This window comes from Stegodyphus dumicola, chromosome 12, assembly GCF_044657685.1.
Source record: "Stegodyphus dumicola isolate Sdum_Otavi_A_Nest chromosome 12, ASM4465768v1".
Taxonomy (NCBI): domain Eukaryota; kingdom Metazoa; phylum Arthropoda; class Arachnida; order Araneae; family Eresidae; genus Stegodyphus; species Stegodyphus dumicola.
In genome coordinates, this window is record NC_140779.1 from 114,180,776 (window position 1) to 114,195,741 (window position 14,966).

Consider the following 14,966-nt stretch of genomic DNA (forward strand, 5'->3'; position numbering starts at 1 on the left):
ATTTTATGGAATTAGTTGTGATAAAACCTAAAAATCGTTTGCTTTTATAATTTGAATTTTCTTTTTAGAAAAGAGTTATTATTTTAATGTTTTCTTGCAATGGTTTTGGTCACGAAAGGTAACATCACCAGAAACCCGCAGATTAGTTATTGATTGGCACCAAATGAAAGTTGTCGGAAAGAAAAAAAAAGGAAGTACCACCTAAGTTATCAGATGGACTGAAACACTTTATTCTAAAGAATATTAAAAAGAATCCAAGATTGAGTGCTCCTAAACTTGCTGTGGAACTTCATCAATTATATGGAATATGTGTAAATCCAGAAACTGTAAGAACAATATTGAGATCTGCAGGATATCATGGGCGAGTAGCAAGAAGAAAAGGTGCTACTTTGGTAGACGGTTGCACGGATTGTTTACGATTTACGTTGGCACTATTTCTACAAATGTCAGCCATCTTGAAAAACACTGTTTTTACGCATAGTAAAGTATTCTAAACTTTAAAAAAAATAAATATTGTTAGAAGTAATGGAATAATTTTTTGTTGAAAATGTCGTTTTTTAAGATGGCAGGCAAGTGTAAATAAATACATTTACTATGAGTATAAAATACTAAAGTAAGGTTATTATTACTTTGATATAGCAAAGAAGAGAATAAAAACACCGCTATAAAAGCATTGTGCCAACGTTTAATTAGATTAAAATATTACTGAAATTGAATATCGAAATAAAAAACATCACCCAACATTTAAAAGAATTAGAATATTATTAAATTTAAATACTTTAAAATATGTTATATAGAATATAATTGACATTAAAACATATGTGACAATAATTATCTCAGCAATTTTTGAAAATAGTGTATTAATTTTGTTTAACAAAAATTGAAGTATACAATTATAAAATAAAAGAAAAATATGTACTTACATTTTTTTTAGTCATTTAACCTGTTGTTTATTTATAAGTACCACAAAAAAAATCGGAATCATAATTTAGATATCAATGAAAAAAATTTGAAAAATGTAATATCAAGGGCAGGAATAAAACAATTTTTTTAAAATAATTATAAATAGATAAAGCAATTTAGAGCCAAATTAATGGATCATAAAAATTAAAAATAACAAAAAAATTTGAAAAAAAATCCAATAATAGGTATTATTTTTTAGATTTCGAAGATCCTTTTTGCCCCTCCCTAAAGTACATGCCAATCATCCCAGTTTATGTCTCTAATAATTTCCAGAAATTTAACATATGGATGCTCATTCAATGCAGAGCATATTTTTCTAAACAAATACCAGGCTATGTATCCTTCAAAATCTCCTCAACAATTGTAAACCGACAAAGAATTTTTGAAGTCACGCCATTGTCTTTCAACTGTGTTAGTATGAGCTCCAGTTTCAGGATCTACGAAATGCAGCGAATGGTTAACTTGGAAATGATTAAAACCTTCTTCGCTCAAACGGTCATAAGCTTTCCAGCAGTCCGAAATAATCTGGGTTCCCGGTTCGATCCAATCCTTAATTAAAGCGAGAAGAGTATCCGCTGTTCTGTATGGCACAGCAACTAAAAAAACAGCGACCTGAATCGCGCTCTATTCCCCCAAAAACCCACTGCCCTTCAATGAATCGACCCTTGTTAAACTTTCGTTTCCCGATTTTGGACTCCTCAATCTCCACGATTTTCCCTGGTCCTCCGATTTCTCCGTTTTAGTTTCTACAAAATTAATTAAAACTTCGGGTACATAACTGCGGCAGTCGGCTACAGCTTCTGAAAGAATACCGAGCTCCCATTGGGCTAATCTTTGGAATATGGTAACAGGGAGTTTGGCGACATTTTGGTAAAGCGATAAAGGTTACTAGCTAGGACTTTTGCAGTGTACATGGATAAAGTCAAGAGTGTGCGCAATGCCCTTTTTGTGCAATTCTGAGATATCTTTTTAAGTAAAAATAGGGGCTAATCTTTGGAATATGGTAACAGGTAGTTTGGCGACATTTTGGTAAGGCGATAAAAGTTACTAGCTAGGACTTTAGTAGTGTACATGGATAAAGTCAAGAGTGTGCGCAATGCCATTTTTGTGCAATTCTGGGATGTTTTTTTAACTGAAAATAGGTTGACGTGTACATGGATGATACCGTGTATGAGCAATTCTTATAAGCGCGGCAAGCAGTTTGCGATTCTGCACTTTCTCCCAATTTCGCATCTAATCTTCGTCATGATTAAGCATTTTTGTTCCATTAAAGTTCTAGTATAAGCGAAATTCGGCTAGCAGATTGTTGGAAAAAATGTTGAGTAAAAAAAAAAAAAAAAAACATGACTTTACTTCGTGAAAACAAAATGGCGTCCATAACAAAACTAGCAAGTTGCTGTAGCAGGGTTGGTTGCCAAATTTTCGCCAAAAAATCGCCAAGTTACCATAATCCAAAGATTAACCAAAATAGGTCGACGTGTACATGGGTACTGTGTATGAGCAGCTCTTAAAAACGCAGCAAGCAGTTTGCGATTCTGCACTTTCTCCCAATTTCGCACCTAATTTTCGTCATGATTAAGCAATTTTGTTCCATAAAAGTTCTAGCATAAGCGTAATTCGGCTAGCAGATTGTTGGAAAAAAATGCCTTTACTTCGTGAAAAAAAATGGCATCCAAACAAAAACTAGCAGGTTGTTGTAGCAGGGTTGGTCGCCAAATTTTCGCCATGTTACATAATCCAAAGATTAACCTCACATTGAATTCTATCGTATCAACAGCCCATGAATATTTCGTACACTAGAGCTAAAATGACAGCAATTGGAAGTTTACTGCCAGTAAAAAAGGAGGAATGTCTAATACTTTTTTTACCGTTACAGCGATTATTTCTTCCACCGTGACCACAATACCATATACGGCCATCCTCGGAATCGGCTCTTTTAACCATCTTCATCTCTGATCCACATTTCTCGCACTTCATTGACGAAGCAATTAGCAAGATTTCCTCCAAAAATTTAAAATAAATTTCCTCTGACCCTTGTAACAATTTGTAAACAAATAAGGTATCAAAAGACAATTTTTTGATTCCGATACCAAGAATTCTTGGTACTTACCAATAACAACATTCATCTTAGAGACAGACATTTTTGAAGGAATTCGAAGATATGAATTAAATTTTAAAATGGTGCGGAAATGCACAAATGTTCAGTAACCAATCAGGGAGCTGATTACAGCTCGTTAATGCACAAATATTCTATAACCAATCAGAGAGCTTATTACATCATGCCTAGCATTAAATTTATTTAAAAATTCATACATAATAAAATCATTTTTTAAAAAAATGCAAAATTAAATTGTATTTTAACATTTAACAGCCATAAATAATGTTTAAAACATTAAGATTAAATTTATACATATTAAAACCAATTACTTTTAAAGTAAGGTGACATCATTGATTACATCATACACAACATAAAATATGATAAAGAATAAAATTTTTATTTCAAATAAAAATGCAAAATTAAATTGATTTTTAATATTTAGAAGCCATAAATAATATTTAAAACACAGAATTTATGCATAATAAAACACATTATTTTTTAAATAAAATGACAACAAAGTATCGGTTACCATAAATAACATCCAGCAATGGGTTTACCATAAGTTGTATTACTCGCCAAAAGAAAAATCGTCAAAATCCGTGCAACCGTCTACCAAAGTAGCACCGAAGAAAAGTTTATGTCTGCTACAAAAACTTCAACTCGCTTTCGCAAAATCGAAGAAACAAAAGACACCTCACTACTGGAAAAAAAGTTCTGTTTGATGATGAAAGCAAATTTAACATCTTCGGCTCAAATGGGAAGAGTACTGATGCATAGAAAACCCAAAGAAAATTTTGGAAGCAGAACTTAGCACCAAGTATTAAACATAGCAGAGGAGGAGTTATGGTATGGGGATCTATGGCACATTCTGGTGTTAATAACATACAGTTTACAGATGGTATTGTGGATAAGTACCTTAACATCTTGAAATGAAATTTGTATCGTCATCACAAAAACTTAATACAGTCAAAAGTTGTTAATCCGGACTTGGGCGATTCCGGATTATCGATTTTTCCGGATTATAGATCATCAGTTTAAATCTCGTAAGATGGCATGCAGAAATTCTAAAATTAAAAATATGAAACCGTAATTTATGAAATAAAAAACAATTATGATCTAAAGTGTATCAAAATTTACAAAAAAAAAAAAAAAAAAAAAAGCTTAATATTTATTTGTTTACTTTATTAAACATTTCTTTCAATGTAAGTTGTTTAAGTTGCAAGTTGCTTCGTTTTATGTGATAATACTTTCTCTTTAATTCTATAAACAGACATAATTTCTTGTTCAGTTACAAAGTTCCGCTGTTCAAGTCCCGTTAATTGCTGTGCCGAGAATACCGACTAACTTGTCAATCGAAATTTTTTCGTTTTCACTAACCTCTCTGTCACATTCTTCATGCCCTTATCCATTTTTTGCAGCAATTCCACTTTTTGTTTGTTGGACATTGAAACATACTTTCGTTTTGTAGATCCTTTGGAAGTTCCAGCATCGGAAATTCTATTTGACATAATCGAAAGTTCAAGTTTACTTTTATAAAATTGCTCTTACAGTCTGCAAAAAATAATAAGCGGGATCCAATTCGAAAATTAAGGAACAACGCAATCATTAACATTAACTGAAATAGATAATTAGATAATTTTAGCTGACACCGTCCGTTATACATTAAACGCGCAGATGAAAACATATTCTGCACTTGCGCACACGCATATGCGCAGTAGTCAAGGTCTTACGCGCACGCGTAAAATGCCTGTGCGCATGTGCCAGCGCGGCGCATGCGCAGAAAGTTTTTAGCTTTGAGGTCCGGATTATGGGTGTCCGAATTAACGACTTTTGACTGTAGTAGGGTTGGATCCTAGCAGAGCCCACACCCTTGCCGTGATGGCGCGAATGATTTTGGTTGGCGATAATTGCACCAATCTTAGTAACCCTACTTTGATACACTAGATATTCCAACCGCATAAATCCTTGAACTAAGGGTAATGTGCATACTCACCGATGTGTACAAAGTCAAAGGAGTGCATAATGCCAAGTTTGTGCAATTCTCTGATTTTTTTTTAAGTCAAAATAGGTCGATGTGTACATGGATAGCAAGTTTGGGCAATTCTTTGACTTGTTATTTTCCAAGTTGGGGAATTTGAGAAATGCGAGAAGCAGTGGATGATTCTGCACTTTCCCAGTTTGTTGCCAAGGGTGTGGGCTCTCCTAGGATTTTACCAGTAGTAGTTTTAAATTCAACCAGTGGTAGTTTCAATTCAATTCAACCAGGACAATGATCCAAAGCATACTGCTCACGGTGTTAGTCTCTAGCTATTATACAAGTGTCCAGAAGATATGGCATCACCCCAATTGTCAGTTCGTAATCCAATCGAACATATTTGGCAAGAACTAGAATTGAAAATAGAGCATATCTTTGTGGCAGCAATTGAAAGAAGCGATTCAAAAGGAGTGGCATAAAATAAATCCAAAATTAACCAAAAAAAAAAAAAAAACTTGAATGAAGTCAATGCCCAAAAGATTAAATGAAGTGGTCAAATGTAAAGATAACCCCACATGTTATAAAGAAGGAAAAACAATGTAAATGGTAAACATTTACAATTTGGTGCCCCTTGCTTTTTTGGCGATTCTTTATTGATGCCACGATCGGTGGCAGGAAGGCACAATTTCAAGATGGCCTCTACCGAAAACCAAAATAAGAAGTCGAAGAATTGCACAAACGGCTAATCTTTAGAATAGGGTAACAGGAAGATTGGCGACATTTTGGTAAGGCGATAAAGGTTACTAGCTAGGACTTTAGCAGTGTATATGGATAAAGTCAAGAGTGTGCGCAATGTCATTTTTGTGCAATTCTGGGATGTTTTTTAAGTGAAAATAGGTCGACGTGCACGTGGATACCGCGTACGCGCAATTCTTAAAAACGTGCGAAGCAGTGGGCGATTCTGCACTTTCTCCCAATTTCGCACCTAATCTTTGTCACTTTTGTTCCACAAAAAGTTCTAGCATAAGCGTAATTCGGCTAGCAGATTGTTGGAAAAAAGGTAAAATCCTAGTATATGGTGCAGCCTTGGCGCGACTTTGAAAATTATCGCCAACACCAAAAATGATCCAAAGAACGTCTATATATATATATATATACTATATACACATAGTATATGTATATACGTACATAGTATATATACTATTATGTTTAACTGTATATATTTTCTTTGAATGACCTGTTAACTACTCATCGTATATGTCCCGTTTTTACTGCTCATCATAAAGTCGCCAAAAGTAGCCAAATCCCGTGTGCACCGGATAATAGGATTAAACCGGAAAAAAATGTTGAGTTTAAAAAAAAAAAATCCTTTACTTCGTGAAAACAAAATGGCGTCCAAACAAAAACTAGCAGGTTGCTGTAGCAGGGTTGGTCGCCAAAGTTTTGCCAAAAAATCGCCAAGTTACCATAATCCAAAGATTAACCGCACAAACTCTGTCCATGTACACATTTGATATATTTTCATTTTTAAAAATCAGGAAGCTAAAACAAAGTTAAAACTATCATGATAACCTAAAATGAGATTTCATTGCCAAAATTTAACGAAATTTGTCAGTAATCAAAGGGGCACCCAATTCTACACTAACGCCTTATCATTTCGAAAATGTATTTACTATAAAAAATGTATATATAATCAAATTAAAAGCCTTTCTTTTTGTTCTAATTTATTTTAGTTTTTATGTTCATTAAAAAATACAAAAATTCCAAGTGTCTGACCATTTTTGTTAGCCACTGTGTAAATGTTGACATATACTAGATTAATGGCATCATAACAGCAGGTACTTACAATCATACACATTTTAATACCGATATTCTTTTAACTTAGCTCGATGCATCGTAGAAAATTTCGAAAAAAAACTTTATTGCATCATTGGAAAAGTTTATATAATTAAGAAACAAAGCAGGAACAATAACTGAAATTATTTGCTTTCAGAAGGATTTATGACATCATTCAGAAGAATAAAGGAAGATCAACTCTGGAACATCACTTAATAATACTTACTCAGTAACATTCAATACTATAAACAACCCGAGATACATTAAAGCAGAAGTTGTAAAAATGATTGCTTTCAATGGACAAAAAATTATGCTCCGATCTTATATTAAAATTAATTATTCAAATCAACAACTTATCATGTCAAATAACGCGCGGCAATATTCACGCGCAATTTAGGCCAAAGCAAAAAAAAAAAAAAAAAAAAAAAGACATTAGAAATTAAAAACTCTAAAATTTCACTGAATTATACATAACTAGTATCAATATAGTCCAAAAAAAATTAAGAACTTTAGTATGCTAGGCCTAAATGTCGGATAAATAGCTACTGTACTAATCCTACGTTGCTTTCTCTACTTTATAGCGATCACAGTGCAAATGACAGTCAACTTACTTTCATGATTTCCATCGGCGCAAGTCTCCAACTGTTCTGTTATAAATATATCTGCAAACGACATAAGTTAATCTTACTTAACAATGACACTACACAGCACATTTTAAAAAATTTACCACTGAAACTTTTCCGCAGAGCGAAACAACAAGCTTACCCGCCATGTTGGATAGAACAAGCGCGATTAAATTTGCTTTGATTTCATTGGCTACGAGAGGCATTTGGGTGGTTATTGGCTAATTCTGTATTTACCCATGTAGAAAATAAATTTCATTCACAGTTTTAACATCCGGTTATTTGTTTTATTCCCTTTAACAGCTGATACACATCATTAAAAAAAAAATTGCTTCCCGCTAACTAATAACTTTCTTAACTAATTTATATAACTCTCAAAGACTAAATTTTAATCATTACACTTTCATTTTAAGGGGATAATTTCTTTACTGAACGTTTGTGTTGCAGACAATAAAAAATACAAGATCCATCGCTTATTAAACCTTCTGTCTAACAAATTCCGCAGCTTATTAAGTTCAGATTTTCAGGAATTAAAGCAACTATATACTAATGGCTAGTTTCAACAGGGGGAAAACTAGCCATTTATTAAACTCATCGTTTATAAAACTCGGATTGACAAAAGACTGGTTCTTCAGAATCAAAATATTCTGCTGGAACCTATGAAAACTGTTCATAATTCATTCATTTAACATATTCCGGGTCGCAGCTTATTTACTGTTCATGCATCACTTCAACTAAAAACCAGTTTGACCGAAATACCGGTAAATATACTTGTTGCAACTATCAGGGTTAAAACGTGCAGGTTACAAAAGAGATAATCACAGCAAGAATTATTAATCTCAAGATTTTAATATGCATATTTCACACAAGCGAAAACGTTACATTACTCTAATTAGTACATACATATACTGAGTGAAAAAAGGTAACTGTCCGCTTAGTTCGCAGTTAAAGAAATAAGAATAATAAAAAATAGTCCAATCAGAAGCGGCGCTCCTTCTGTCGGCTTCACCTAGCCTTTACGTAATCATCTGTCTGAAGCAGTCGTCTACTACATACCCCCCCCTCTTTAAATCGACTTCAGTTTGGCTCAAAGACATACAGTACCTGGTCGAAGAGCTCTAATTTCTGAGGCACCTTGATCACACGTCCAAATCTTGACACCTTAGCATTTTTCAGAACGTTACGAGAGACTTTTGAAGAGTCATAAGAATCTGAAAGCTCATCACTAGAAATAGAAGAAATAAAAAGACTCTCTGAATTCTCTGAATGGGACGAAGCAGCGTACAGCTTGAGTCTTTAGTTCTACAGTTTGCACCTTACCATCTTTCCAGGAATCAGTCGAATGTGTTGCAAATAACTTTTATTTGTAATTATATTTCCCATTTGTATTTTACAACATGTGTGGCAACACGCTTTTTATATTTTTCTCTTGGCAACGTTTTTTTTTAGTTGTTGTCACTGTTTTACTTTACCATGTAGAATTGACTGTACTTGTGCCATTTTGTGTTTCAATATATGTTAATTTAGATGAATCTCTGCTTATTTATTTGTCTCCATTCCTAACGTTAGACTTCATCAGAATGACCTTAGCTAAAGGCCAATGCATACGTTTTTTGATGTCAGAACAATTTCACCCAGCCATAGCTCTGATGATGGACCCTTCTTATTTTGGACAAGAAGGCCTGAATATTCTTTCCTAAATCTGTGCCTCATTAAGCAGTTTCTGACGATGTCTAGGCCTTTTTCGAAGGCCTTTTGAATCGCGAAATCAGCATCGGGAACACCTATGTTACGATTCTCGATGAGAAACATGGCTAAAGTGGGATTAAACCATCCGAATTTTCGGACAGCTAGGTAAGAGGTCTAGAGTTACTTATCGACTCCCAGTCGCACAATACTGTGTACATTCTGTGTACATCCTCGATGTACATACAATACATTCTGTGTACATACAATACTGTGTACATCCTCGGTTGTAAGAACCCCGTTACCGAGTGTCCTTCTCAACAGTTCCTTTACTACACGAACTAACCTCTCCCACCAGTTTCGCCACCAAGCGGCTGTGGTTGGGGGGGATTAAATTTCCGTATTATGGACTGTACAGCCGTTTTCTTAAACTTTTTTCCAATCGATGTTACTAAGTTCTCTCGAAAATTGGTTCCGTTGTCTGAATAAATTATTCTCGGCCTTCCCCTTCTAGCTACAAATCGTCTTAACGACAACAAGAATGCGTCGGTAGATAATGAGGAAGTCAATTTCAAATGAACGGTTAAATCTCCAGTCTCTTGAAATGCACGCTTACTTTTTGCGTTTTTCACATACCGCAACATCAATGAGACTAATTGAATGATGGATTGAAAATTCGAAAACCTAATTGCATACCAGGGTATTTCCTCTTCAACTGAATTAGAGTTACATAACTTGACCTTCTTTTTTTTCTTGATCTACCTCAGAGGTCTCGTAAGCCAGACGGTCTAGTGGCCAGTTGTTTTAGATTTCAGGAGCCAGGACGGACCATCCCACCACAAAGAATCGGAAAGTGAACGAGGGGAACTGCCCCTTAAAAGCATATCTGCCGGGTTTAAATCACCTGGTACATGGTGCCAACACTGAGAAGGAATCAGGTTGTTTATTTATTTTACTCTATTCGCAACGAAAACTGACCAATCACTACGGTTCTTAATCCGCCAGAGTGCTACCATAGAGTCACTCCATAAAACTATTTTCAAATCAGGTAAATCTAAGGTGGCGTATACTGAGTGAACCAGTCTCGCGCCAGTGCAACAGGCCATCAATTCTAAACGCGGTATTCTTAGAGATTTTAACGGTGCTACCCTGGATTTGGATCTGATCTACCGAATTCTGACTCCCACAGGCGTTACAGTTCTAAAGTAGTCACATGCAACATAGGAGCTCTTACATGCATCAACGAACAGATGGAGCTCTGAATTCTCATTTATCTCTCATATCGTGGAATACTAATTTTCTCATTATATTTAATTTCATCCTGCCACTTCTGAAATGTTTTCTGAATATTGTTTGGTAAGGAATCATCCCATTTTAATTTCATAGTCCAAGCCTCCTGTAACAGTAACTTAGGTAATAAGATAGTTGTACTTAAAAAACCTTGCGGATAAAAAATTTTACATACCATAACCAAAATACTATGTTTACTTATCTCATTATGCATTGAATAATTAACCCACCGGGCGGCTCGCATTCAAATCTGTTTACGTCTCGAAAACTGCAGTAAAAATTAACCATGTTTACAATTTTTTTTTCATTTAGTGTGAACCAAAATTGTCCTGAAAACGGCCTTTGTTAGATTTTCTTCCCCCCTTCTTGTAGGGCGATCAACAAGTGGTTTCACTTAAGTGATGGTTTCCTACTGTCCTTTGATTACCGCCTAGAGGCGAGTAAGCAAATGGGCTGCTTTTGCCCTTACGGAGGAAGGAACACGTTTTGTGTCCATGCTTTGGTTAGACGAAAAAAGATATTTTTTTCTGGAAATCGAAAACAGAAAAGGAAGTTTTGTATTGCCTTGTTACTAATTTTGTGCATATTTCTAATCTTAATTGCTTATCAGAGCCGTGCCAAGATAATTTTTCACTTGAGGCAGAAAGGTCAATGCGCGTCCATATAGATATAAAAATAGCTACACTTGTATTAAGCAAAAGTAATTGTATTAAATCAAAATGTCATAACTCTTATAGCATAATTATACCATAATTCTTAAAGTATTTTTTAATCGTAGTTTTATAAATTCAGAGAAATAATGTAGCCAATTATTTATAATTTTCAAATGAAAACGTTAAAAAATTCGTTTTTGATAAATAAGAAATAACACTGAAATGCATATTGCATTAATTTCCAGGTTTTCTTGCTATTTTTTTGGTTTGTTTTATTGATTTAAGTTTGACGAAGCCTATTTACTCTAATAATTAAGGTAATTTTCGAATTCGTATAGCCAATTTGGCGCCTCTTCTAGTGATTCACATGAGCCCGGCTTTGTTGCTTTTTAAGTATAAATGTTATTGATTTTTATTGCGTTTCGGTATTTTAATGTACGTTTATAAAATGTTAATTTGTTTTTATATGCATATTTCAGTAATATAATCTTACGACTAATGAGACAGTGTAGTTTAACTAATTTTCTGCTTTTGATTCATGTTATCGAGCTTTAACGCTAAGAAAAAATTTATAAGAGGCTTAAAATACCTAATTCCTATTGAAAGCTACACGTAATTGATAATTAAATTACTATTAAAATAACAAACACATGCTCAGTGTCAGTCATTTCGACATAATGTTTGTAATTCATTTTACCACAAATTTATTTCGTTTATCTTGTTTCATATTTATAAAAGATGAGTTTACCTTTATCGCATTTATTGGTTGATAGAAGTTATGAAATATTGAATATTTTGAAACAAATTTCAGTTATAATAACCTTATTAAAAATTTTCTACATATAGACAAGAAGTCACAGATACCTCTCAGTTTCCGAACTAAATTACATAGTACTGAAATTCGGTGCATTTTCATATGATTATTTTTGACAGAAAGAGTTACCTTACGTTAATCACAAAAGAGCATTGTTTTAATTCTTAATTAAATATAGCACTTATATTAAATTGCTAAAATTCATTGTTAGGAAAATCTCGCTCTAAAAAATTAGACACTTTTACCTTTCAAAGTGGAATTTTTGTGGTTTTCTCTGTGCATAATGTGTGCGCGAGTAAGTTTTTCTTAGAATGTCCTCCACGGAGGCATTCCTCCCTTTAGGCAGATAGCTCTCGCGTGCTTTGAAGGAAAAATAAAGCAAACCAAAACAAAAGCTTCAAAATTGGTGTTTAACTTTTTTTTGGGTTCAAATACGCAAATTACTTCTTGATCTCAATTCACATTATCAAATGTTATTATTTAAATAAATAAAAGCAAGCTGAGGATTTCCATTTAAATTGTTTGTTTTAAAATAAAAAATAAGAACAGTAATTTTTGAATAAATCTTGTCAACATCAAGCAGGGACAGGAACATGCCAATGTAAAATTTAATATTAGGCCAAAAAGAAACGCTTTGACGTAGATTTTGGATAAAACTTAATCAAATTCGCAGGTAGTCAGAGACAGGCCTTTCTTCAGTAGAGAGAAAAAAATGTTTCTGAAGTATTTGTGTATTTATTACATAAATGTTTTAATGCTTCCATAGCACTGCTAATCGATAAAATTTATTTGATGAAAAGTAGGAAGTTTGCTTTTAAAATTCCGATTTTTCAACTTTTTCAGTGACATATGTGGCATCGAAAAACACGTCTGGCCAGGAGGCAGATTAATGGCTGAAAAATTCTTAGAATTTAAAGAGGCATCGAACAAGAAAATTTAGGGATGGCGAAATTCTAAGAATTTGGCACTTGACAACGGCAAAAGTTTTAGAATGTAGAGAGCTACAGAATTTCGGCAGGGCAAAATATTTTAAATTTATAGAACATCGGTCAGTAGAATTAAGATCCCACAGCGATTGCACTGAGAAACAAATCGACCTGCTCCTCGATTATGCGGATGGACGCAGATTAACTTCTGAAAGCTCAGCGAAGCAAGAGCTATACATAATGCAGCTATTTACGATTTCTGCTATAATAAACTGAAATTTAATATAATAATTTAACACTATATATCAGTTTACGAAAACATGATGATACTTTTGAGAAATTTTCTTTAATTCCCCAGTACACTAAGGAAAAAAAAAAAAAAAAAAAAAAGTACAATAGATTATATAATGATATTACTAACAAAATGATGTCGATGACGCATTTAATTTTTATCTTTTTATTTATCTAAATAAACATGTCATTGAGTTTTCCATAACTTATAGTTTTGCAAATTAAAAATGTTCAATAATATAATATGTGATTATTGTATTATTGGTATGGTGCTATTCAAGGCAAAGCACACGAGGGTTATCTGCCTAAATGGAGAGATGCTTTCGTGGAGGACTTTCAAAGGGAAACTGGCTCGAATACACGTTACACATGGGAAAAACCACGAAAACGACCATGCAGCCAGCCCGTTCGCGGGATTCGAACCTCGGACCGAACTACCAGTGTTCAGCGTCTTTACCGCTCGGCCGCTGGTGGGTAATATATGATTATGAAAGCTGTGTAAAAGAAGAAAAATTCTTGCACATTCGTCAGGCAGCATACGATGGGCACCTGCTTGAGGAAAAGGATGCGTTTGTAGATGACTTTTTCAGAGAAACTGGTTTGATATATTCAAGCTAAAATTCACCAAAATACCAAGCAACGAACGCATTCGCCGGAATTCAAACTTAGGCAAAACTACCAGTGTTCAGTTGCAAAAGAGAGTTAACAACATAAACAGGCAACATGTCTGAAATTAGTATTTATTGCATCCATCAGTGATATGATTTTCTGATATAATTTAATGGAATATCACTGTAAAAAAAATGGGAATCTTTTTTTTTTTTTTTTCCTTTTGTAAGGAGATTTTTTTCCGCTTTGTTTTCAACATTTGGTTGAGATGCAAATTAAATAAATATTTACAAATGCAGAATATTGGATAGTTATTGATGATTTCGAGATTCAGTTTCTGAAATCCATTTCGTGTGTCATTTCCTTAAAAAGGTGATACTGAAACCAACTTTCGAGGAGTAAAATGATTACTAGAAAAGAGTTTCCGATTTCTTTCATTCTTTTATTCCCATTATAAATTTGTCCCGTAGTTCTTAGAACATTCTTCTATCCGTAAGTGATGATTTGCTTTCCGAGAAAATTCTCTGAAAGGAATAAATTACTTAGTCTTCAAACCATGGGAAAATCTTGCCATCGCCGGTACTTAATTCCCTTCATTTACTGAGATAACCTGCTTTGTTATAAGTATGGTACTTGTTTTCTGATTTTTACTGAATTTGCATGCTCAAAGCTATCTAAATAAAGAAACGGTATTGTAAATATCAGGGTATGAGTACATATATGAAAGGGTTATATATTTTTCAGAATTCCCCTATGAGCTGTTTATTCTTAGGGCAGAAAGAGGAAAAAGCTTGCATACATCGCCATTCTCGGAAACTAGACAGTACCGAAAACATTACTAGACAGTCCGGTTTACCAGACAATAGAGTTTATCTGATTCCTAGTTGTAAAAGCTGACAGTTATAAATTGTTATGTTCATGGCGACCTTCAGAAGGCATGAAATTACTTCAAAAGTTCCGCTGCTATAAATTTTCAGACTGCAATTTTGTTCCTTTAAAGTTTCGAAAATACCTATTTTTTAAGTATTTTTCGGTACTCATATTAATATTGATACAAATAATATAGAAAGCACCAAACGTAGCTATGATGTATTTCAATTTGTCCTTAGTATTTTCTCACATATAGTATTAACACTTTGTCTACACGTTTCTAATGTTTCACCATAGTAAGCCTTCTCTTTCCGAATGTATTCAGTTCCTTT

General features: G+C 33.9%; 1 protein-coding gene across 3 annotated transcripts in view; it reads right to left on the reverse strand.

The window, feature by feature from the left end:
* The window catches only part of LOC118200813 (serine/threonine-protein phosphatase 4 regulatory subunit 1-like), a 236,199-nt gene extending 228,550 nt beyond the window's left edge, over positions 1 to 7,649 (reverse strand). For 2 of the 3 annotated variants that reach the window (XM_035372780.2, XM_035372777.2), the window contains exon 1: positions 7,484 to 7,649. In XM_035372780.2, coding sequence (XP_035228671.1) covers positions 7,484 to 7,547 — 64 coding nt within the window. In that variant the 5' untranslated portion in view covers positions 7,548 to 7,649. Of the gene's footprint in view, positions 1 to 7,098; positions 7,124 to 7,483 lie in introns of those variants that run through there. The other variant, XM_035372778.2, reaches the window with a different exon arrangement.
* Positions 7,650 to 14,966: the final 7,317 nt, after the last annotated feature.